Below are 27,114 nucleotides of genomic sequence, written 5' to 3'. Positions count from 1 at the left end.
CGCATGGAAGATGGCAGGATCCCCAAAGACACATTGTACAGCGAGCTCGCCACTGGTATCAGACCCACCGGCCGTCCATGTCTCCGTTATAAAGACGTCTGCAAACGCGACATGAAATCGTGTGACATTGATCACAAGTCGTGAGAGTCAGTTGCCAGCATTCGCCAGAGCTGGCGGGCAGCCATAAAGACAGGGCTAAATTGTGGCGAGTCGAAGAGACTTAGTAGTTGGCAGGAAAAAAGACAGAGGCGCAAGGGGAGAGCCAACTGTGCAACAGCCCCAACAAACAAATTTCTCTGCAGCACCTGTGGAAGAGCCTGTCACTCCAGAATTGGCCTTTATAGCCACTCCAGGCGCTGCTTCACAAACCACTGACCACCTCCAGGCGCGTATCCATTGTCTCTCGAGATAAGGAGGCCCAAAAGAAAGAAAGAAAAAGAGTTCAATATTACCACTTACAGGCAGCGCAGCAGACTGATCCTGGAGACAATTCTGCTCCTCATCTCCCCTCTCGCCAATCTCAAAAAGAATTACTTTTTGTGTATTAGTGGGAACAAGGATGGGGGGAAAATCTACCCTCTCTGATTCCATTTTTGTTCGAACCACAAATCTATTTAAAGTTTTAAATTAAGAACTTCTGCGATCTCAGAGCGACTTGCAGCTAAATAGATCACTTAATAATAACGACCTTCTGTTCCCTGGCTCTGTTCCCACTTATAAACAGTTCTTATCTCCCGGTTCACACAACTGCCTGACCGGCTGAGTGATTTAAAAACACCAATTGCGAATTTTCTTTAATTTCACACAAAAACAAAGTTGGCAATGAGCCCCCAGCAAATGGGATTCTGTCAGTCAATAAACTGCAACACCAAAAAAAAACAGGGAACAACCGGCCTGGAGTCACCAGCCACTCAACAGCAACGTGCATTTAACTAGCGCCTTTAATGTAATCAAACCTTCCCCCACCCCCACCCCCACCCCCACCAGGCGCTTCAGAGGAGCGGGGATCAACACAGGCGATGAACTGGTGACAAACTGAAAGACGCTGCAGCCGCGTCTGTGCGCGGTATATCTTCGTGATATTACGGGCCGTCTCAACTTTCTTCTGTGAACTTTCTCTTTCGCAAGTGTGAATAGTGCAGAGTAAGAAATATCTAACAGCAGAGGGTGCTCCTGTGAGTCCTGATTGTTTCGTCTGCTGCTGGTTCCCCGGTGCAGAGTCGCAGGCTGATGCCAACTTGCTCAGTGTCAGAGTTCTCCATTTAGTGTGAGAGTGAGTGAGGAGCGTCTCCTCAGTCTGGAAGATTCACCCGCACGGAGAGCGGGAGTGGCGTCACTCAGACTAGCGGGACTTTAAAGGGCTCCACAAGCCAGCAGATTGATGGGACCATGAACACCGGCCTGCGGCTACTGCACTCACTAGTGTGAAGAGGCAGCAAAGCGAGCGGATGAACCCTGTACTCTGCATCTTCGCTCGAACTCTCACTAGATTGTCGCTTATGCAGTTCGCTCTATTTACACAGGTAATTCAGGGGTTTTTTGGTTCATAATTTGAAGCTCTCCGTTTAACTTTTTTTTTGGCGGGGGGGGGGGAGTATTTCAGATTATAAGCTTTCTTTTAAAAAGTGCGTGTTTCCTTCCTTTCATTATTATTTTGTTCCATTGACCTGAAGAGTATATGGGTTTAGATTATTTTTTCTTCCTACCACTTCTCCATCTCCAGCAAGCAGGCGCACTGAAGCTGAACTGTTTCCTGCAGGAACCTGCTAACCTCGCTGCAGAGCGGTAGGACTCAGCGACTGGCGACTGCTCTGATTTGCGTGAGGAGTCAACAGACTAAACTGTTTGTTCTTGCACGAAGTAAACTCGATGAAGCCAGTCACTTGTAAATGCTGTAAACGTACCAACTCCGCATTATCAATGGCATATGCTGTTTTTGCATTAATTCCCTAATTGGTGCAAGGGTTCCTCTATTAATAAACATATACTAGAGTAAGAGTCCAGATTTGAAACTTAAAACAAAAACAAGAAATGCTAGAATCACTCAGCAGGTCTGGCAGCATCTGTGGAAAGAGAAGCAGAGTTAACGTTTCGGGTTAGTGTTCAGTGACCCTTCTTTGAAACTTAATCTCTCTTTGGCAGTCATTTTTGATTGGCAGTTAAAATATATGTGCAGTGGCACGTTTCTGCAACATCTGCTACAGGGAGGGTGGAGTCGAGTCATTCTCTCTCCGTTACTGACCTCGTCTGTCAGAACACATGGAAGAATCAACTAAGACATTTTAATCATTTTCATAGAACGTGAGCTTTAAAGTTTTGGCATGTTAGTATTTTCGTTTTTCCCCCCAAATATGCTGCTTTCAGTAAAGACATCAGTGTAAATATTTGAACTTCATTGGGCTCAATTGACAGTGTCTGTTTAGTCCTGTTAAATTCTTTGGGGTCGGCGGGACTCCATGCTGTAGCTTTTCCTGTCCATTAATTTGGTGGAAGTTCGGTGGCAAAAATAAACTATTCAGCAATTTTCTCTTGTATTACTTTAGAGGAAATTCTGAAATATAACGTAGCATTATTCAACTAAAGCGCCTTAAATCTAATTCTAATTCTAAAAAAAATATGGAAGGATACTGTGTAATATTTCGTTCCCGGATTTCAGGACCTGATAAACGGAGTTAGGTGCATTGCTAGTGTTGAATGTTAAGTTTCGGAGCAGATATTGCTTTGGGGATGGGTGGACTAGAGATGATGTGTGTGTCATTGCGATTCCTGTTTGTGTTACAGAAAATGTCAAGTACAGGAGGTCGAGAAAGCTTTTTATGGAAGCTGATTCCCACGGGGAGGGAAAAGATTTAGGATTATAGGGATATTAATACATAGACTTACTTATTAATATCTGTATAATCCTTTTATTTCCCCCCTTCCTATGGGATCACCTTCCTTTAAAAGCTTACCTGGCCTCCCATATTGATAGCTTTAGGCTGCAGGAAGATATTGGTGGACTGGTCAGGTGGGCAGAAAACTAGAGAAGTGTGAGTTGATGCATTTGGGAGGTCAAACAAGGCAAAGGAATACAGAATTAATGGGACAATACTGAGAAGTGTAGAGGAAGTGAGGGACCTTGAAGTGAATGTGAACAGATCCCTGAAGGTAGCAGGACAGGTCAATCATGTGGTTAAGAAGGCATATGAAATTCTTTCCTTTTATTGGCCGAGGTATAGAATATAAGAGCAGGGAGGTTATGCTGGAACTGTATAAATCATTGGTTAGGCCTTAACTTGAGTACTGTGTGCAGTTCTGGTCACCTCATCACAGAAATGATGTAATTGCACTAGAGAGGATGTTGCCAGGACTGGGAAAATGCAGCTATGAGGAAAGATTGGATAGGCTGGGATTGTTCTACTTGGAACAGAGAAGGCTGAGGGGGAATTTGATTGAGATGTACAAAATTGAGAGGGGCCCGGACAGAGTGGATGTGAAGGGCATATTTGCCTTAGCAGAGAGGTCAGTGACTAGGGGGCATAGATTTAAAGTGATTGGTAGAAAGATTAGAGGGGAGATGAGGAAATGTTTTTTCATCCAGAGGGTGGTGGGTGTCTGGAACTCTCTGCCTGAATGGGTAGTAGAGGCAGAAACCCTCAACTCATTTAAAAGGGCTACAAACCAAATGCTGGGAATTGGGATTAGGCTGGGTGGATTATTTTTTGGCCAGCACAGACACGATGGGCCAAGTAGCCTCTTTCTATGCTGTAAACTTTCTATGATTGACATTCGGTAACCACATAAGCATGAATCGCATTGACCTGCACATCATAGCCTGCATCTCCAGTTTACCACCCCCCCCCCCCCCCCCACCTACTGCAATGGATGCACTGTAACTCAACACTTCTCCCTCACTGTAATGCACCAGTAAATCCAATTTAACAGGGCATGATATCCAGGAGCTAAGTATAATAGGGTATCCTTCCATTTTTAAGGTGCTTTAGTTGAATAACGCTTCATATATTCTGGAATTTTCTCTATTACAAAGAGAAAATTGCTGAATAGATTTTCTTGTCCTGGAAGTTCCACCAAATTAATAAACCGGAAAAGTTACAGCATGGAGGTGTCCCAGCTTCCCGCCACCTCCCCCCACCCCACACAGATTTTTGTTTGGACTAAACTGAGATGGTCAAGTGAAGTTAAAATATTTACTTTGTTGTGTTTGCAGCAAGCACGAAAAGCAGCATATTTGGGAAAAAAAACTAAAATGCTAACATGCCTAAACCTGAAAGCTCACATTATGAAAATGATTAAAATGTTATAGTTGATTCTTTCATGTGCACTAACCGGCACAGTCACTAAAGGGGGAGAGAATGAAGGGGACATCTCCCCTCAACATCTGTTCCCCTCTCTATGGCAGCCAGTTCTACTGCTGTAGAAATGTACAGTGCAAATCTTTGAAAATCAAAAATGACTGCCAAAGGTAGCTTAAGTTTCAAAACTGGAGAAGAAACTTAGTGGGATTCTATAGGTGATAGAATCCATAGTGTATTTTTCAATCATTGTGGGTACAGTACCATAGTGGCTGTGTTATTGGACTAATAATCTAGAGATCTGGACTAATAATACAAGGACAGGTGTTCAATTCCCACCGTAGCAACTGGGGAATTTAAATGCAATTAAATAAAATCTGGAATATAATATCAGTAATGGTAAACATGAAACCATTGAATTTTTGTTAAAAACCCACCTGGTTCACTAATGTCCTTTCGGGAAGGTAATCTGCCATCCTTACCTGGTTTGGCCTATATATGACTCCCAAACCCACAGCAATGTGGTTGACTCTGAACTGCCCTCTGAAATGGCCTAGCAAGCCACTCAGTTGTATTCAAGAAGGTGGCTCATCACCTTAATGGCAATTAGAAATGGGTAATAAATACTGGCCTTACTAGCAACACGTACATCCTGTGACTAAATTAAAAGAAATCATATTTCCCTTATAAATGCTAATTTATTTGCAATTTTTATGAGTTGCATGATGACAATATGGTTTCTGTTTAACAAAACCTTCCAGTTCTCCTCACGTTCACATACAGGTACACGATGGGCTTTGATGGAGTAGGTTTCCGGGGCAAGTGTGCTTTCCTTCCTCCAGAATTAGGTTCCTAATAAAGTCATAGCTATGGTGCAGCAATCTGTGAAGACAAAATAGCATATGACCGTCTCTTGGTGCTCCTCTTTTAACTGCCATTATTGAAGCTTAGGCCAGAATTATATCGGTCTCCCCGAGGCAGGATTGGAAGTGATGGGGGCCATGGAGTATTGTGGCGGTGGGGGGGGAGGCGCCATCGCCCAGCGATCTTCCCAATGGCTGACAACAGCCTTCCCACCCAGAGGCCAATTGAGGCACTTAAGTGGCCTATCAACGGCCAATTATAGGCCTCTTCCTGCTGCCACCAGGATCTTACCAGTGGCGGGGAGGGGTCCCTCCACTGTGCAGAGAGAACGCCTTGTAAAACGAGGCACCCTCCCTGCAGGCTTTGGGGAGGAGGGGGTCCCTTCTCGTGGGCAATTTGTGGCCCACAGAGGATCCCCACGAGGAACAACTTTACTCCCTGGGACCCCCTCCCCCTGGACTGAGACCACCCCCTTCCCCCACCCTTTGCCAGTGCCTTCTGGACTGGCCCCACCGACTCCGCCTAACCTACCTCTGGTCTGGGGTTCCAGTACTGGGCTTGGTCCAAGGCCTCTGCAGGACCAGCCGTGGTCACCACTCCCGGTGGTGCTGCTGAGTTGCTGGCCCTCTTTAAAGGGATGGGGATCCCACCTCCTAATATTTTGAATCAAAAAGACTAGGGGATTGATCTGGGGTGGGGGTGGGGGCACGGAAAGGCAGAGGCGAGATTCCCCCCTGTCTTTATGGCCTGGCACTAGGAGGCCGGCCTCCAGCATAAAATCCAGCCCTTATAGTGGGGAGATGTGCTGCATGTCTCTGCCTGCTAACAAAACTGTGCGTCTTGCTCTAATATGGAATTTGAGGGATATGGGGGAATAACATTCAGTAACTTCTTACTACTGAACCTAAATATGATTATGGAACAAAGTTATTGACATCAGGATGGTGAAACCTGTTAATTTAAGCAAATGGGCAGAGATGATAGGAGCTCATGAGCAGAAATTAAACTAGACATCACAGATCAGAAATCAAGATTGTACCAGCTGACAAGTGACTTGTTTGCTAAGCATCAAATAAATAGAAAAAATGCTTACTGTAAAATCTGTACATTACGTTGCACAGTAATATATATTGTAGATTTTAAGCACGTGTTCTTAGGAATACTAGGGAATTATTCAGCTCTCTGAGAGAATTTGCAGGTGAATATGTGTAGAAACATTTAACAATTTTAGCATGGGAGGAGACCATTTACCTGTTGCCTATGAATTTTAGGACCCTTTTAGACAGTCCTAGTTCTTCTGCTTTTTATGTTCCAAATCATTTGGTACCTATTTCAAATAAATCTTTAACAATGGTTTCCACAGATGGCTTAATGGTTGAAATTGCCTGGCTATCCCTTTTTCTCTTTTCTTTTGAATAGTGGAGTAACGTTTGCCACTACAGTTCATTGGCACAGCTTCATCTACAAGGGCAGCAAAGAAATGGCAGAGACTTTGAACAAGTATGTTGTATCTGTCTTCACAGTAGAAGACACAAAAAGCACACAAGTGTAGTAGAACATCAAGAGGCAAAAGGGAGGGAGGAACTTAAAATAATTATGATCACTAGAGAAAAGGTACTAGGAAAACTAATGGGATTAAAGGCTGACAAATCCCCTGTACCTGATGGCCTGCATCCTAGGGTCTTAAAAGAACATAGTCTCTGCCATTTCTTTGAGTGGCGCAGTGGTTAGTACTGTAGCCTCACAGCTCCAGCGACCCGGGTTCAATTCTGGGTACTGCCTGTGTGGAGTTTGCAAGTTCTCCCTGTGTCTGCGTGGGTTTCCTCCGGGTGCTCCGGTTTCCTCCCACAAGCCAAAAGACTTGCAGGTTGGTAGGTAAATTGGCCATTAGAAATTGCCCCTAGTATAGGTAGGTGATAGGGAAATATAGGGACAGGTGGGGATGTGGTAGGAATATGGGATTAGTGTAGGATTAGTATAAATGGGTGGTTGATGGTCGGCACAGACTCGGTGGGCCGAAGGGCCTGTTTCAGTGCTGTATCTCTAAACTAAACTAAACTAAACTAAACTAAACAAGACCATATGGCCCAACGAGCCAGCTTTGCCATTCAATAAGATCATGGCTGATCTCGGACTTCAACTCTACTTTCCGACCTGCTTGCCATATCCGTTGATTCCCTGAGAGACCAGAAATCTGTCTATCCCAGCCTTAAGTGTATTCAATGATGGGGCATCCACAACCCTCTGAGGTAGAGAATTCCAAAGATTCACAACCCTTTGAGTGAAGTAATTTCTCCTCCTCTCAGTCCTAAATGATCGATCGGCCCCTCATCCTGACACTGCCCCCGTGTTTTAGATTCCACAACCAGCAGAAACAATCTCTGTTTCTACCCTCTCCAGCCCCTTCAGAATCTTGTTTGTTTCAATGAGATCACCTCTCATTCTTCTAAACACCAGAGAGTATAGGCCCAGTTTACTCAGCCTTTCATCAGAGGACAACCCCCTCAGCCCAGGGACCAATTTAGTAAATCTTTGTTGGAACACCTCCAGTGCAAGTATATCCTTTCTTAAATGTGGAGAACAAAACTGCACACAGTATTCCAGGTGAGGTCTCACCAAAGCCCTGTACAATTTTAGCAAGACTTCTTTATTCCTGTACTCCAGTCTCCTTGCAATAAAGGCCAACTTGCCTTTTACCTCCTTAATTGCTTGCTGTACCTGCATGATAACTTTCTGCATTCCTTGAACAAGCACACCCAAGTCTCTTTGAACATCAACACTTACAAATTTCCCACCTTTTAAAAAAAAATATTCTGCTTTACAACTTCATACTTCCCTGCATTATGTTCCATCTACCATCATGTTGCCCACTCACTTAACCTGTCTATATCTCTGTGCAGCCGTCCTATATCCTCCCCACAGCCTACCTTCCACCTACCTTTATATCATCAGCAAACTTAGATGAAGAGACAGTGATATATCTAAGTCATTAATATAGATTATAAATAGCTGAGACCCCAACACTGATCCTACTGGCATTCCACTAGTCACTGCCTGCCAATTTGAAAATGCCACGCTTATGCTCACTCTTTGCTTCCTGTCCATTAACTAATCCTCTATCCGTGCTAATATATTACCCCCAACTCCATGAGCCCTTATCTTGCCTATTAACCTTTTGAATGGCAGCTTGTCGAATGTCTTTTGGAAATCCAGGTATACTACATCTACTGGTTCCCCTTTATCTACCCTACCAGTTACATCCTCAAAAAACTCGAATAAGTTTGTCAAACAGGATTTCCCTTTAGTAAAACCATGTTGATTTGTTCTAATCATACTATATTTTTCTACGTGCATTGTTAAGACTTCCTTAATAATAGATCCCAGCATTTTCCCAATGACTGATCAGCTAAGTGGCCTGTAGTTCCCTGTTTTCTCTCTCCTGTCTTTCCTGAGAAGCAGTGTAACAGTTGCCAACTTGCGAATTTTGGGGGAAAAAGTGGGTGCCGAGATGTTGGAGGCATTGAACAAAGAAAATTACAGCACAGGAACAGGCCCTTCGGCCCTCCAAGCCTGCGCCGATCCAGATCCTCTATCTAAACATGACGCCTATTTTCTAAGGGTCTGTATCTCTTTACTTCCTGCCCATTCATGTATCTGTCTAGATACATCTTAAAAGATACTATCGTGCCCGCGTCTACCACCTCCGCTGGCAACGCGTTCCAGGCACCCACCACCCTCTGCGTAAAGAACTTTCCACGCATATCCCCCCTAAACTTTTCCCCTTTCACTTTGAACTCGTGACCCCTAGTAATTGAATCCCCCACTCTGGGGGGGAAAAAGCTTCTTGCTATCCAACCTGTCTATACCTCTCATGATTTTGTACACCTCAATCAGGTCCCCCCTCAACCTCCGTCTTTCTAATGAAAATAATCCTAATCTACTCAACCTCTCTTCATAGCTAGCGCCCTCCATACCAGGCAACATCCTGGTGAACCTCCTCTGCACCCTCTCCAAAGCATCCACATCCTTTTGGTAATGTGGCGACTAGAACTGCACGCAGTATTCCAAATGTGGTCGAACCAAAGTCCTATACAACTGTAACATGACCTGTCACCTCTTGTACTCAATACCCCGTCCGATGAAGGAAAGCATGCCGTATGCCTTCTTGACCACTCTATTAACCTGCGTTGCCACCTTCAGGGAACAATGGACCTGAACACCCAAATCTCTCTGTACATCAATTTTCCCCAGGACTTTTCCATTTATTGTATAGTTCACTCTTGAATTGGATCTTCCAAAATGCATCACCTCGCATTTGCCCTGATTGAACTCCATCTGCCATTTCTCTGCCCAACTCTGCAGTCTATCTATATTCTGCTGTATTCTCTGACAGTCCCCTTCACTATCTGCGACTCCACCAATCTTAGTGTCGTCTGCAAACTTGCTAATCAGACCACCTATACTTTCCTCCAAATCATTTATGTATATCACAAACAACAGTGGTCCCAGCACGGATCCCTGTGGAACATCACTGGTCACACGTCTCCATTTTGAGAAACTCCCTTCCACTGCTACTCTGTCTCCTGTTGCCCAGCCAGTTCTTTATCCATCTAGCTAGTACACCTTGGACCCCATGCGCCTTCACTTTCTCCATCAGCCTACCATGGGGAACCTTATCAAACGCCTTACTGAAATCCATGTATATGACATCTACAGCCCTTCCCTCATCAATCAACTTTGTCACTTCCTCAAAGAATTCTATTAAGTTGGTAAGACATGACCTTCCCTGCACAAAACCATGTTGCCTATCACTGATAAGCCCATTTTCTTCCAAATGGTAATAGATCCTATCCCTCAGTATCTTCTCCAGCAGCTTCCCTACCACTGACGTCAGGCTCACCGGTGTATAATTACCTGGATTATACCTGCTACCCTTCTTAAACAAGGGGACAACATTAGCAATTCTCCAGTCCTCCGGGACCTCACCCGTGTTTAAGGATGCTGCAAAGATATCTGTTAAGGCCCCAGCTATTTCCTCTCTCGCTTCCCACAATAACCTGGGATAGATCCCATCCGGACCTGGGGACTTGTCCACCTTAATGCCTTTTAGAATACCCAACACTTCCTCCCTCCTTATGCCGACTTGACCTAGAGTAATCAAACATCTGTTCCTAACCTCAACATCCTTCATGTCCCTCTCCTCAGTGAATACTGATGCAAAGTACTCGTTTAGAATCTCACCCGTTTTCTCTGACTCCACGCATAACTTTCCTCCTTTGTCCTTGAGTGGGCCAATCCTTTCTCTGGTTACCCTCTTGCTCCTTATATATGAATAAAAGGCTTTGGGATTTTCCTTAACCCTGTTTGCGAAAGATATTTCATGACACCTTTTAGCCCTCTTAATTCCTCGTTTCAGATTGGTCCTACATTCCCGATATTGTTTCAAAGCTTCGTCTTTCTTCAGCCACCTGGACCTTATGTATGCTTCCTTTTTCCTCTTAGCTAGTCTCACAATTCCTCTTAGCTAGTCGCACATTGGTTGTGATCTCCCAAAATTCTCTGGATTCTGCAAAGGTCCCAGCAGATAGGAAAACTGCAAATGTAGCATCTCTGTTCAAGAAAGGAGGGAGACAGAAAGCAGAAAACTATAGGTCAGTTATCCTATCATCTGTCATTGGGAAAATGCTGGAATCCATTATTAATTAGTAGCAGAACATATAGAAAATCATAATGCAATCTGGCTGATTCAACATGGTTTTATGAAAGGGAAATTGTGTTTGACAAATTTATTAGAGTTCTTTGAGGTTGTAACAAGCAGAGTGGATAAAGGGGCACCAGTAGATGTAGTGTATTTGGATTTCCAAAATGCAGTCAATAAGGTGCCACTTCAGCGCTGGGGCGTATTTGCAATCTATGTTAATGACTTGGATGAAGGGACCAAATTTGCGGATGATGCAAAGATAAGTAGGAAAGCAAGTTGTGAGGAGGACAGAAAGTGTCTGCAAAAAGATATCGATCGATAAGATATAGGCAAAAATTTGCAGATGGAGTATAGTGTCATAAAGTGTGAGGTTGTGCACTTCAGTAGGAAAAATAGAAAAGCAGAATATTAATTAAATTGAGAGAGACTGCAGAATGCTGTGGTACATGAATTACAAAAAGTTAGCATGCTCATTTTAAAAGTGGCTGCACACATTTCTCAATGGCCTTTCTCCTAATATGATTTCCCATTATACTGACTGGAATTGTTTTTCTTAAATGCCCTCTTAGCTCTCTCTTTGTTTCCATTTGCAGATTATTATATTTCTGATGAATCTTTTGTGTTTCTTTCTTCAGCTTTATCATATGTGTGTTTATTCATGAACTTAAACCCTGTATACAGCTTGTTTTTCCTTATTCGGTGAACAATCTCACACTTAAATATTTCCTACAGTTGCTCCACTATTTTACCAGTTGGTGGCATCTCACCACCACCTTCTCAAGGGCAATTAGGGATGGGCAATAAATGCTGGCATAGCCAGTGACGCCCACATCTCATAAATGAATTTTTTAAAAAGTTAACTATTCCTTTCAATTTATCCAGGCTCTATCTTCTTTCATTCTTGCTGTACTCCAATTAGTCAATTATATTTTTGACTTTTTCTTTGTTTCTCTAGTTTAACTTTAAAACTAATTATATTATGATAGCTCATGCCTAATTTTTCTTCTCCGATCTGTATGTAGTTCATTACCCAGAACCATCCTTGTAAAATTTATGTACTAACTCAAAGATAGTCCTGAATGTATTCTATAAGTATATCCCCAATTAAACCACCTACTCAGATGTGTTCTCTGAATTTATTTATAGTAATTGAAGTCCCCCATTATTACTGCCATATTATTTCTACAAACCTTTCTGAACTGCTTACATTTCTTCAATTTCTTTCAAGTTGACAGTCTGTAATGGACACCTGGCTTTTTGCATGTTCCTTTTTTTTTATTCCTTGGCTCAATCTGTAGAGATTTTGGGACCAATTTTAACTGTGTATTTTGAAAGAGTTAAAATTGGGCCCCTTATCTCTCTGCTATTTGCAATATCTTTCCTTTCTAATGCTGAGACCCCTTCATTTATAAGTAATATCATATCTGCTCCCTTTTTTTTCTTTCCCTTACTTTTCAGAGTTTTCAGCTAGTAGTTTGTTTCTAGTTCCCCAAGGCAAGAACTTATGTAACTTTTGGTGATTGTGATCTCATGATGTTGGTGTTGTTGTACTTCTTGGTTGCAGAGATCACGGGACTGGGAGCTGCTATTGAAGTAATCTTTTGAGTTGCGTCATTTCATGCTATAGATACATATTGTGACCACAGAATGGTAGATGTTCAGCTCACTGTCGGGGACGAGCAAGTAAGCTGGCTGTTGTGTGTCTTGAGTGTTTTGCTGCAATATGTTCGATGAGTTGTAGTATTCGATTACATTTCTGAATTGAGCTTTGTAATGATGAGGAGACTGAGGACTCATTCCATGAGCCACTTGCCACTGCTTCTAAACTTTTCTTATAGTCAGCATGAATATGGCTGGTCCAATTAAGGTCCACTTAGTTGTGTCCCCAAGATGTTGATTGTCCAATAAATTCTTTTCACAAGGACATTGGAGCTATTTGGATTCAGATGAGCTCGATCTTCTCTGTATAGCTTTTACTTTCCCTAGAATTTTTTCAAAGATCCAGGAATCTGAAGCACTCCAATTTGTGCCATTTCCTTAAATCATGCATTGATGCCTATAATCATAATCTCCCTAAATAGTGCAGAATGTGGCACCATAAGTAATCCTGAGATTACTGTCCTTGAGGTCTTTCTGTTTAGTCTAGATCTTAACACCTCAAGCCCATCTGAAAGACTTGCATGTATTCATATATTAGCTGAGACATGAAGCATGACTCCTGGCTGATTACCCTTTAGAAAGCTTTTCCACACTCTGCATTATTTTCCTAAATGTACCACTTGGGAGGCAACACACATTTTGGGACTGCCAGTTGAAGCTGAAAAAAGCTCCCTATCCTTCTAATTATGAAGTACTCCACAAGCAGCACTCACCTTTTGTACTTGTTAGTGTTGCTCTTTCTGCCCCGGTAATGATTTACTTCATGGTGTTTTGGTGTTGCTTCTGACTACCCTCTTATGCAATCTCCTTGTCGACCCCATAGGTAAAAAGTACAATGTACCTATTAGATAAATTAAGACTTTTAAAAAAATTCTTTCATGATGTGGGCATTGCTGTCTAGGCCAGGATTTATTGCCCATTCCTAATTGCCCTTGAGAAGGTAGTGGTGAGCTGCCTTCTTGAACCACTGCAGTCCATGTGGTGTAAGGTACACCCACAGTGCTGTTGGGAAGGGAGTTCCAGGATTTTGACCCAGCGTCAGTGAAGGACCATTGATATAGTACCAAGTCAGGATGGTATATGGCTTGGAGGGGTGCTTGCAGGTGGTGGTGTTTCCATGCATCTGCTGCCCTTGTCCTTCTAGATGGTAGAGGTTGCTGGTTTGGAAGGTGCTGTCAAAGGAGCCTTGGTGAGTTGCTGCAGTGCATCTTGTAGATGGTACACACTGCCACTGTGGTGGAGGGAGTGACTATTGAAGGTGATGGATGGAGTGCCAATCAAGTGGCTGTTTTGTTATGTTCAAGCGCCTTGAATATTGTTGGAGCTGCACTGATTCAGGCAAGTGGAGAGTATTCCATCACAATTCTGACTTGTGCCTTGTAGATGGTGGACAAGCTTTGAGGAGTCAGGTGGTGAGTTATTCACCACAGAATTCCCAGCCTCTGACCTGTTCTTGTAGCCACAGTATTTATATGGCTGGTCAATGGTAACTCCCAAAATGTTGATAGTGGGGTATTCAGCGATGGTAATGCCATTGAATGTGAAGGGGAAATGGCTGGATTCTCTCATTGTAGTTGGTCATTGCCTGGCACTTTTGTGTGGCATGTTTGTAACTTTCACTTCTCAGCTTAAGCCTGAATGTTGTCCAGGTCTTGCTGTATATGAACACAGACTGCTTCAGTATGCAAGGAGTCACAAATGGTGCTGAGCATTGTGCAGTCATCAGCGATGGTTGGGCTGAGGCCACGACCCTGACAAACTCCTGCAGTGATGTCCTGGAACTGAGATGATTGACCTCCAACAACCACAACCATTTTCCTTTGTATGAGTCCAGCCATTGGAGAGATTTACCCCTGATTCCTATTGACTGATGCCACACTCTGTCAAATGCTGCCTTGATGTCAAAGGCAGTCACTCTCACCTCACCTCTGAAGCTCAGCTCTTTTGTCAATGTTTGGACCAAGGCTGTAATGAGGTGAGGGTCAGAGTGGCCCTGGTATAACCCAAACTGAGCATCAGTGAGCAGGTTATTGCTAAGCAAGTGCCGCCTGATCACACTGTCGACAACACCGTCCATCATTTCGCTGATGATCGAGAGTAGACTAATGGGGTGGGGGTAATTGGCCGGGTTAGATTTGTCCAGGTATTTGAGTACAGGACATACCTGGGCAATTTTTCACATTGTCGGGTAGATGTTGAAGCGCAACTGGAACAGTTTGGCTAGGGGCATGGCCAGTTCTGGAACACGAGTCCACAGTACTATTGCTGGAAAGTTGTCAGGGCCCACAGCCTTTGCAGTATCCAGTGCCTTCAGTCATTTCTTGATATCAGGTGGAGTGAATCGAATTGGCTAAAGACTGGCATCTGTGCTGCTGGGGACTTCAGGAGGGGGCCGAGATGGATCATCAACTCGGCACTTCTGGTTGAAGATTGTTGCAAATGCTTCAGCCTTGTCTTTTGCACAGAGGTGCTGGGCTCCCCCATCATTGAGGATGGGGATATTTGTGAAGCCACCTCCTCCTCTTGTTTAATTGTCCACCATTCACGACTGGATGTGGCAGGACTGCAGAGCTGCAGATCTGATCTGTTGGTTGTTGGACCATTTAACCCTCTATGGCATGCCACTTCTGTTTGGAACGCATGTAGTCCTGTGTTGTAGCTTCAACAGGTTGACACCTCATTTTGAGGTATGCCTGGTGCTGCTCCTGGCATGTCCTCCTGCACTCTTCATTGAACCAGGGTTGATCTCCTGGCTTTATGTTAATGGTCGAGTGGGGAATATGCCAGGCCATGAGGTTACAGATTGTGGTTGAATTCAGTTCTGCTGCTGCTGATGTCCCACAGTGCCTCATGGATGCCCAGTTTTGAATTGCTAGATCTGTTCGAAATCTATCCCATTTAGCATGGTGATCGTGCCGCACAACACGATGAAGGGTATCCTCGATGTGAGGAAGGGACTTCGTCTCCACAATAACTGTGCGGTGGTCACTCCTACTAATACTGTCGTGGACAGATGCAACTGTAGCTGGTAGATTAGTGAGGATGAGGTCAAGTAGGGGTATCCCTCTTGTTGGCTCCCTTAGCGCTTGGCACAGACCCAGTTTAGCAGCTATGGTCTTTAGGGCTCAGTCAGTAGTGGTGCTACTTTGCCACTTCAGGTGATAGACATTGGAGTTTCGCACCCAGAATAAATTCTGTGCCCTTGCCACCCTCAGTGCTTTTTCAACATGGAGGAGTACTGATGCATCAGCTGAGAGGGGTGGCAGTAGGTGTTAATCAGCAGGAGGTTTCTGTGCCCATATTTGACCTGATGACATGAGACTTCATGGGGACTAGAGTCAATGTCCGGGAGTCCCAGGGCAGATCCCTCCTGACGGTATACCACTGTGCTGCCACCTCTCGTGGGTCTGTCATGTCGGTGGGACAGGACATACCCAGGGATGGTGATGGGGTGTCTGGGACATTGTCTGTCTGTCTGTAACGTATGATTCTGTGAGTATGACTGTGTCAGGCTGTTGCTTGACTAGTCTGTGGGAGAGCTCTCTCAATTTTGGCATTGTGTTCCTTGCATGAGTCCAACAACATTTATATTTATTTAGTGTCTTTAATGTAGAAAAATGTTCAAAACACTTAACAGATTGTTGATTAAAATAGACACTGAGCCAAAGGAGGAGATGGTGACTAAAAGCTTGATAAATAAGTGGGTTTTAAAGACTAGACTTCAAAATTCCTTCCTTCCACAGCATTTGGAACATCTTGAGCTTGTGATGAATGCTATCTAAATGCAAGTTTGTTTTTCTTTTCATTTGCATAGGAACAAGCATTTCCTCTAACACTAACTAGTCTTGTCTACTGGCCTTCAGATAGTGGAAGAATAAAAACTTGATCAGGTCTTGGAATTCACCCTAAAATCTACAAATTGGTTAAAGTAAAAATAAAAAGTAGCTAACAGCGGAAATTTAATACTGCTGATTTTACTTGGTTACAGAACTTTTCATTTGCATGGCTTCAAGTACAAAAGTAGTAAAAGTCACAAGTCATAAAACTTCTGAATCTGTGCTAGTTTCCACAGTAAAAGAAATAACTTGCATTTATATAGCATCGTCCACTGTCCCACAGCCAATAAAGTGTTTTTCAAATGTAGTCACTGTTAAAAGGTGGCAGTCAATTTTTGCACAGCAAGGTCCCACGAACAGCAATGGAAGAATCATTAAGATCATGGGAAGTAGGAGCAGGAGTAGGCCATTTGGCCCGTCGAGCCTGCTCCACCATTCATGGCTGATCATCTACCTCTACTCCATTTTTCCCCACTATGCCCTTATCCATTGATGTTATTAGTATCCAGAAATCTATTGATTTCTCTTTTGAACATATTCAGTGACTCAGCTTTCACAGCCCGCTTGGCTAGACAATTCCAAAGATTTGCCACCTTCTGAGTAAAGAAATTCCTCTTCATCTCAGTCTTAAATGGCCTGCCCCTTGTTCTAGACTCACCAACCAGAGGAAACGTACTATCCACATCTACCCTGTCACACCCTTTAAAAAATTTTGTAAGTTTCAATGAGATCACCTTTCATTCTTTGAAACCCTAGAGAATACAGACAAAGTTTCTGCTATCTCTCCTCATAAATCAATCCTGCCATCCCAGGGGTTAATCTGGTGAACCTCCGTTGCACTCCCTCTATGGCAAGTCTATCCGTACTTAGATAAGGAGACCAGACTGTCGACTACTCCAAGTGCGGTCTCACCAATGCTTTATACAATTGCAGCAAGACATCTTTACTCCTGTACTCAAAACGCCTTGCAATGAAAGCCAACGTATCATTTGCCTTCCTAATTGCTTGCTATACCTGCATGCTAGCTATAAGTGACTAATGAACAAGGACACCCAGGTCCCTTTGGACATCAATACTTCCCAACCTCTCACCATTTAAGAAATATCTTTTTTTTTCTACTAAAGTGGATAACTTGACACTTCACATTATATTCCATCTGCCATGTTCTTGCCTATTCACTTAGCCTGTCCAAATCCCCTTGAAGCTTCCCTCCATCCTCCTCACAACTTATATTCCTCCCTATCATCAGCAAATTTGGAAATATTACATTTGGTCCCCACATCCAGATCATTTATATAGATCGTGAACAGCTGTGACCCAAGCACTAATCCTTGCGGAATCCCACTAGTAACAGCCTGCTATTCTGAGAATGACCCATTTATTCCTACTGTCTGTTTTCTGCGATTAAACAATTCTCAATCCATAGCAGTATATTACCCCCAATCCCATGTGCTCTAATTTTGTTTACTAACCTCCTGTGTGGGACCTTATCAAAAGCCTTCTGAAAATCTAAATATACCACATCTACTGGCACTCCTTTATCTATGCTACAAGTAACATCCTCAAAAAAAACTCCAACACGTTTGTCAAACATGATCTCCCTTTCATAAATTCATGTTGATTCTGCCCAATCATATCTCATTATTTTCCAAGTGTCCAGTTATCTCATCCTTTATAATAGATTCTAACATTTTCCCTACTACTGACATCAAATTAAAAGGTCTGTAGTTCTCCATTTTCTCTGTCGCTCCCTTCTTAAATAATGGGGTTACATTTGCTACTTTCTAGTCTGCAGGAACCCTTCCGAATCTGTAGAATTTTGATAGATGACCACCATTGCATCCTTTATCTCTCTGTAGCTACCTCCTTCAATACTCTAGGATGCAGCTCATCTGGTCCAGGGAATTTATCAACCTTCAATCCAATTAATTTTTCGAGAACTACCTCTTTATTGATACTAATTTCTTTCAGTTACTCATTTTTACAAGGCCCTTGGCTCCCTAGTATTTCTGGGACATTTTCTGGGTCTTCCTCCATGAAGACGGACACACAGTAGTTGTTTGGTCTCTCTGCTATTTCCTCATTCTGCACCACAAACTCTCCTGTCTCCGCCTGCAAAGGACCCACATTCGGCTTTGCTTTTTTTTTCCTTTTCACATATCTAAAGAAGCTTTTACAGTCTGCCTTTATGTATCTAGCTAATTTGCATTCATATTCCCTTTATCAATTTCTTGGTCCTCTTTTGTTGGATTCTAAATTTCCCCCAATTTCTTTTTCTGGTGACCTTATGAGCCACTTCTTTTGACCTAATGCAATCTTTAACTTCTTTTGTTAGTCACGGTAGATTAACCTTCCCTTTTGGGTTTTTGTATCTTAGAGGAATGTATATTTGTTGTAATCCTTTTTTAAATACTAGCCATTGGCTGTCTACCGTCAAATGTTTTAATGTATTTTCCTAATCCACCATAGCCAACTTGCCCCTCATATTTTCAAAGTTTTCTTTGTTCAGATTTAAGACCCTAGTTTCAGTATGAACTAGATCTCTTTCAAACTGAAAGTGAAATTCTATCATATTATGGTCACTATTTCCTAAGGGCTCCTTTTATAGCAAGGTTATTAATTATACTTTTCTCATTACATAATACTGAATCTAAAATAGCCTGACCTCTAGATGGTTCTTCAACATACTTCTTCAGAAACTCATCTCATACTCCAGGAATTCAACCTCCACAGCATTAGTGCTAATTAGGTTTATTCAATCTATATGTAAATTGAAGTTGCCCATTATTACTGTATTGCCCATGCTACATGTAATTTCCTGATTTATACCATGCCCAACATTACCACTACAGTTTGGTGGCCTATAAACAAATCCCACCAATGTTTGTGCCCCTTGCTATTTCTTAGCTCCACTTAAATTGATTCTACATCTTGATCCTTCAATCTCTCACATTAATGTACTGATCTTGTTCCTTACTAACAGTGCTACCTCACCTCCTTTTCCTTTTTGCCTGTCCTTCCTAAATGACGAATATCCCTGAATATTCAGTTCCCAGTCCTGGTCACCCTGTAACCATATGTCTGTTATGGCAATGAAATCATACCCATTTACCTCTATTTGTGCCTTTAAATCATCTACCTTGTTGCGAATGCTGCATGCATTCAGATAGAGTGCCCTTAACTTTGTCTTAACATTATTCCTCATTCCGATCCTATTTGATGTTTGCCTTCGTCTCGCTTACTACTTTTCTACTTCCTGTTACCAGTTTTGCTTCCCTCCAATCTGAGCTCTCTCTTAGGTTCCCAACCCCCTGCCAATTTATTTTAAACCCTCCCCAACAGCACTAGCAAACATCCCTGCAAGGATGTTAGTCCCGGTCCTGCTAAGGTGCAACCCATCCATCTTGTACAGGTCCCACTCCCCCAGAACAGATCCCAATGCCTCAGAGATCTGATGCCCTCCCTCCTGCACCAATTCTCTAGCCATGAGTTCAATTGCTTAATCCTCCTATTCCTGTGCTCACTAGCACCTGGCACTGGGAATAATCCTGAGATTACTGCTTTTGAGGTCCTGCTTTTTAATTTATTTTCTTGTGCCTTAAACTCTGCTTTCAGGACCTCATGCCTCTTCTTACCTATGTTGTTGGTACAAATGTGGACCACAACCTCTGGCTGTTCACCCTCCCCCAGAAGCCACTGTGTGACATCCTTGACTCTGGCACCAGGGAGGCAACATAACATCCTGGTGTCATGTCTGCAGGCGCAGAAACACCTGTCTGTTCCTCTAACTAACTAGTGACTCACCTGTCACTATTGCACTTCCACTCTTCTTCCTCCCTTCCTGTGCATCTGAGCCACCCATAGTGCCATGGACTTGGTTCTTGCTGCACTCCTTTGAGGAGCCATTGCCCTCACCAGTATCCAAAATGGAAGACCAGTTAGCAAGCGAGATTGACTCAGGGGACTACTGCGCTACTTGCCTGGTTCTTGTAGATTGCTTGGCAGTCGCCCATTCCCTATCTGCCTACATGCCCCTAAGCTGTAGTGAGACCACCTCCCTAAACATGCTATCCACATAGTTCTCTGTCTCGTGGATGCACCACAGTGTCTCCAGCCGCTGCTGGAAATGACAAGACAAATGACCAAATGTTTTAGTGACCATTGGTTGAACGGTAAATTATTACATGGAATATACAGCAGAGACAGGCCATTTGGCCTCACCAGTTCATGCCAGCGTTTATGCTCCACTTGAGCTTCTTTCCATCCTTCGTCTAACATGAGCTGCATAACCCTCTATTCCCTTTGCCCTCATATACTTATTTAACTTCCCTTGTGGCACAATTCTATATTCTCACCACTCTCTGGGTTTAAAAAAAAAGTTTCTTCTGATCTTGGTGACTGTCTTATATTGATGGTGTCTAGTTTTGCTCTTCCCCATAAGTGGAAACACTCTCTGTATTTATGCAATCAAAACCTTTTCATAATTTTAAAGACCACTATTCGATCGTCCCTCAGCTTTCCCTTTTCAAGAGAAGAGAGACCCAGTCTTTTCATCCTCTGATGGGTTTTACCTTGCAGTTCTGGTATCTTCCTTTTAAATTTTGTATGCACACTTTCCAGTGCCTCTATATCCTTTTTATAATATGGTGATGAGACCTGTACAAAGTATTTCAAGTGACATTTCTTAAATGTGGTTCAACCAGGATTCTATACAAGTTTAGCTTAAATTCTATACTTTTCAATTCGATCCCTCTAGAAGTAAATTCTAGTGCTTGGTTTGATTTTGGCCTTATTGACCTGTGTCACAACTCTTAATGATTTGTGGTTTACTCCCAGATCCCTTTGCTCCTGTATCCTGTTTACATTCTTACTTTTCAAGTAAGATGTGACCTCCTTATTTTTCTTACCAAAATGTAAAACCGTACATTTCTCTATGTTGAAGTTTTATTGCCAATTATATGCCCATTCTGCAAGTTAATTAATGTTTTGCAACCGGCCAGCTATCCATTCTGCGACTTGTCAGCTGACTCCACCAATGTAGATTCACTAGGTTGGCCAGGACACCAGGAGAAATCCTCTGTTCTTCAAAAGCTACAGGAATGTTTTGAGTTCACTCAAAAGGCCAAATGGGACTTTGATGTCTCATCCAAAAGATTGCGCCTCTGATAGTGCAGCATTTTCTCAGTACTGAAATGAAGGATTAGCGTTGACTGTGTTCAAGTCTCTGGAATGGTGCTTGAACCCTTGTCATTCTGACTTGAGCATGCTGCCACTGAACAAAGGCTGATGACTCGAGTGAACCAACAAGAATTGAAGAGCTATAGTAGAGTGCCAAAATGTTAAGTCATAAAAAAAACAAATGGAATATTGAGTATTATGGGAAGAGATATAGATGGTAAAACTTGAGATGTAATGGTGAATCTATATGAAATTTAAATGTCCAGTTGGAGGACTGTCTGCAGTTTTGGACTGCACAATATAGTAAGGTTGCTGCGGTGACAGAGGATATGGTGTAGATTCACTAGAATGTTGTCTGGTAGGAATAACTACAAATACAAAACAAGACTTGGGAAAAAAAAAGGGCCATTTTAGTTAGAACTGAGAAGATTACAGGGTGATTTGATAAGTGCTTCAAATTATGAAGAGATGGGACAGTATATGAAAACGGACTGCTTCTAGTAGTGGAGGGTCTAGAGTGAGAGGGACGTAGATATTAGATTATCTGTAAGAGATTTAGGACCGAGAGCAGAAGAAACATTTTTGCGTAATTGGTTTTGAGCTGTACAATGAACAACTGGGGTTGTTGATTGGAGCAGTGATCATGTCAACATTTAAGTATAGGTTAGATATGTTAGATTGATGGTAAGGAGGATATAGGGGCAGACACATGGTATTTGAGCTACTGCTGATATGGAGGATAAACACCACCATGTGCTGATTGGGTTGAACGGCCTGTTTGTGTTGTAGTTTCTGTATAATTCGATGTATTCTAAGGCCTGGGCTGTGAGCTGGAAATCACCCCTCCCAGAAAAATATCTTGTGGGTTATCCCCTGTGGCAAAAAACTGTCACTCACTCCAGGTCAGTTCTCGGTCATTTATTAATCTACATCTTGCAGACAAATCGGCAACATCTGAGCTACCCAATAGATACTTGACCCAATCCATTTTCACATCTAATCAAGATTTTGCCTTAACTTGATTGTTCTTAAGCAATTTGTGACAGTTGATTTCTATATGCATTGAAATCAAAATGAGTTTGCAAGCAAAAATTGCAGCGTTTCTATAAATGTTTCCCATACAACGGTAATTTCCAATAATCCATAGGAAATCCTAGATTCTAATCCCAACCCAAGGAAACTTAAATCTGCAGTAAAATAAATTCATATGCCCTAGCCGTGTCTCCTAAGTAGGTATTAAAAATAGAGATTTCCTTGAACTTCCTATTTGTCACAGCTGAGTTATCTAAAGCCAAAAGGTATTATATCTAAGCTTAATATGTCCAGTCACTAGGGAGCAGCAATCAACAAGGGTAATAAAATTTTGAGTCATATGGTCAAAACAGTCACATGCAAGTTAAAGGCTGTGCTGCTAAAACTGTGCACTGTTCCAGCCAGACTATAACCAGAGTATTGTCTACTGGTGGTCACTGAGACATAAGGGTGATATTCATGCCCTCAATTTGGTGCAGGAAAGAGCACTAATGCTCCAATTTTAAGTACAAGATTTTGTTTCAGATATGGAAAAGCCTACATTGAGATGCCAATATTTTGTTAGTGTTACTGGCTACTGAAGCATATTGACGAATAATGCTGCAGAGAAAATGAATAATGCAAAAATAATGGGAAAGGGTGGGTGGTGAAGATTTAAGGTAAAATGCAGCTAAAAGCATTGCATTAGTGGTAGTTAATTATTTTCAAGATGACTGTATTCCAGCCTGAGGAAAAAAAATGAAGCAAACCTATCTTGTAATCTTAGCAGATGGAATGACAAGAATCCTTTAGTCTCTGGGTAAAGAAAGTAAGAATAACATCATCGTAAAGTAACGGGTAGATTAGACCAGAAGTGGCACTCATCCTTTCACCATAGAAGTAACGTGACTCCAGAACGGTAATGTAACTACATTAAAAATCTTTCCATCTCTAATAGTTCTGAAGCAGTTTTTTTGAGAATTAGTCGGATGCAAAATTAGAATCTAAAATGGAACGAGAAAAGTCTTGCTTGTACTTTAACATGCGCAATGACTAATTGAATAATGTTGGTCAGTTAATATGCATGAGAAAGTTAGAGTTCATTTAGTTAAGTTATCTCTCACTAGGACTACTACTTGTATGAAGGATAATGGGAGCAATTACTTGAATGTTATTTAAAACAATGGCACTAATATAAGTTGTTATCTGTGCCATGTAAATTTATTTATCCTGCTTTAAGCCATTCATGGGATATTGGCCATATAAATAAGTCATGTGTATAAGAAAACAAATTATGGCTTTCGAGCTTAGAATTTCATCTACTTTCCATATACAATAAAATGCAATAGTTTTAGGACTGAGAGCAGGAGAAACGATTTTTTTTGGCAGGGTCTAAAATTTTGGCCATGTCTGCTAGGAGCAAATTGTCAAAATTCAGAGCAGGAGATATTTCATGTGGTATGTCTTTATAGTCATTATCTCTTGCTGACGGATTGAAAATGTTGTTTTTGACATGAATGCATTGTGGAGATGCATCATAGTATGTTGACATTATCCTGCACTACTAACTTTTTCTTCAATTTTATGCAAGTGATTTCTTTGCTCCACAGTCAAGTTGTCAGCTGCTAACTTTTCATTCTTTAACCACCACCTCCTGACGGCAGTCATTGCTGCTGTGTTGTGGTTTTGAGTGCAAGCAACCATCAGATATTTTGCCTATGTAACCATTAAGTGGTGTGACTTTGGATAGTAAATGTTGGTGGGCTGTTTAACTGTGGGTGCGGCCCTGTGGTCACGCATAGAGGAAGTGTTTGAGTCTCGGAATTTAATGTGGTGCCTGACTTGGCTGTTCAGTGACCCAAACATAAACTGATTCCACTAAAACAATAGCTACAGCTCAGCCATCAACCAATAAAGTACAGTAGTGACTGAATTGTGACTTATTTCATGGCTAGACGCAGAAATATCAAGGGGTTGACGGTGTGCAATTCAATGTATTTCTAACGGCCAGTATGTTTGTTATAGTTCTAAAAAGATGATGAATGTTTGATAATCAGAATCCAAATTGTTCTGAGCACAATAATAAACCTGCAGCATTTGAAATACACATTGTTAACTGAGTTCAATTTAACATAGTTTAATAAAATTTAAGATCATAAGATGGAGGAGCAGGAATAGGCCATTCAGCCCCTCGGGACATTCAATAGGATCATGGCTGATCTGATTGTAGCCTTAAATCCACTTTCCCGCTGGTCCCCCATAACCCTTGACTCCCTTGTCGATCAAAAATGTATCTAACTCAACCTTGAATATATTCAATGACCCCAGCCTCCACTGCTCTCTGGGGAAGAGAATTCCAAATATTAACAATTAATTTCAAAGATTGCAGTATGTGCTGAGCAAAGTTAACCTTTGTAGTCTAAATTTTCTGCTCATTGATTATGAATTTAGCAACATATAATGGATACTTTTAGTGTGCATTTATAATGTGAATTAAGTTACTATGAAAAACTGTAGCTCCTCATCAGGTAGCTGACTAAAAAATAAAAAAGGAGCAACCACAAACGTTTGGAAATCTGAAATAAAAATTGAAAAAGCTAGAATTACACAGTAGGTCAGCTGGCACCTTTTTTTTTAAACCAAAGTACAAATTCACACTTTTGAAGGTGTATCCTTCTTCAGGATTGAAAGATAAGCATGCATTGTAGAAAGGTTGGAAAATAATTAGAAAAAGGATTATGGGAGTGAATCACCAATTGCTGAAAGAGAGTTGCTGGGTTTGCAGCTCCCTTAATCCATTAACTCCCTTCCTCTGATTGGTACATCTCTTTTTTTTTTCCCCCCCTTTCATTATATACTAACTGGTCTTTTGCAATTGCTCAGTGAGCTTCAGAAATAGCATCAGAATAGTTCTGTAGATGCCTAGATTACTTAGAGGAATGAGTTTGCCAATGGTGAATTCTACCAAACCTCAAAAAGACCGTGTGCACTGTTCTCCAAAAGAAGCAAGCACAAAGCATGGGATGTAAGGATTGATTTTGACAGTGGCACAATCAAGACCAGCAGAGTACAGAGGTTTCTGGGCATAACTTTCCAGAAGAATATAGCTTGTGCACAGCACACACTGACTTTTCCACCAGGGAATTAATCAGGCTGGGCCAATTGCAAGCCTACAGTTGAAAGAAACATGAACCCAACCTTAGCGTTACTGAGACTGTCAAAACTCACATTTGTCCAATCATGGAATATGACCATTCAGACTCGTGCACAGACAGTTAGCATCAATATTATAAACAGTCCAGAACAAGTGCAATGAGGGCAGCATATTGCTTCCCATGCTTTATATGCTCAACCGATCAGACAAAATTTGTGAACTCCAAAAATTGAAAGCAAGGCCTCTGAGATTCTAGCAGATGTACCTGCACAGGCCAGGGCTATTCCACTATTCTCACACTGACGATGGAAGAAGGACAGATCCCATCCTGGTACATTCAACACTCTACTGCCTGTCTGCTAGCTTTAGGTGGTTGGACCTTGGCAACATTCAGTCACAGAGAGGAGGACCCTGCCATAGAGCCAGCTGAACCTGTGGTGCTGGAATCCATACACCCATCAGAACTACCCATTACAAATTCTGGAGTTTCAGATATAAAAATAATGCAAAAATGGTAATAAATCCTGGACTATGCTCAGCCAGTTCCTGTTATTTCTAATGATTAATAGTTTTGCAACAGTTCGTTCTCTTTTTAGCATTTTCTAAATTGTATCTCTGGAATCTACAGTAAGTTATCTGTAATCTTTTTGCTTGATTTAATGGTATTTCTTTCACAAAAATATAGCACCTTGCATAGATTCCTTTGGCATAGTTTCCAATAGCTACTTTCAAAAGTGAATGATTTTTAAAATGTTAAGCCACTAAAATTGATCATCACTTCAGATAATCAGACCATTCATAACAACCAAGTTGGTTTTAGTCAATATAATCAATATAATCCAGCTATGCAAATATATCCCAGAAACTAACATTTTCAATATGAAACCCTTCATAAAAGCACTTGCATGTGCAGCATGATATACTATTGCTGCTAATGCTGTCTTCAGGATCTGAATGTATATTGTGGTCTGCCACAAGATCAAGAATGATCAATCCTTTTCTTTTAATTTAGCTGGCTCATTCACCTTACTAATACAAACTTGGTACTGTCTGCATTATGTTACCAATACCAATTGAAAAGATGAATTGCAGGATTAAACTCTCTTTTATGTATATGTTTTGAGTAGAGGGCTTTTAGAGCCTGATTTGAAGTAAAACCTTTTCTGTACTTTTTTTACTGTCCACCCAAGGGTGCTGAGGTCATTGGCAGCCCTAGCTGAGACTAGCTAACTGTAAAAACAATTGTAATTGTAACTAAATATTGCACGTTACAACATAAACCGAAAGGATGGGGAAGGAAGAAGGGTGGGTGGGTCAGCTGTACTAATTAGAGACAACGTAATGGAAGTAGAAAAAAAGGACACCATTAAGAAGGTTAAACCCAGAATCTGTTTGGATTGAAATAAAAGATGAGGGATC

The 27,114-nt window shown here is 41.9% G+C and overlaps 1 protein-coding gene across 2 annotated transcripts in view; it reads left to right on the top strand.

The window, feature by feature from the left end:
* Window positions 1–427: 427 nt before the first annotated feature.
* Window positions 428–27,114, top strand: part of il15l (interleukin 15, like) — a 67,605-nt gene continuing 40,918 nt past the window's right edge. The window contains exon 1 of one of the 2 annotated variants that reach the window (XM_068043264.1): window positions 428–1,523. In XM_068043264.1, coding sequence (XP_067899365.1) covers window positions 1,449–1,523 — 75 coding nt within the window. In that variant the 5' untranslated portion in view covers window positions 428–1,448. The remainder of the gene's footprint in view (window positions 1,524–27,114) is intronic. The other variant, XM_068043257.1, reaches the window with a different exon arrangement.

The sequence above is a fragment of the Heterodontus francisci genome, chromosome 1 (assembly GCF_036365525.1).
Source record: "Heterodontus francisci isolate sHetFra1 chromosome 1, sHetFra1.hap1, whole genome shotgun sequence".
In the NCBI taxonomy this organism is placed as follows: Eukaryota; Metazoa; Chordata; class Chondrichthyes; order Heterodontiformes; family Heterodontidae; genus Heterodontus; species Heterodontus francisci.
Note: the sequence above shows the minus strand (reverse complement) of the source record. Positions and strands in the feature narration are given on the sequence as shown.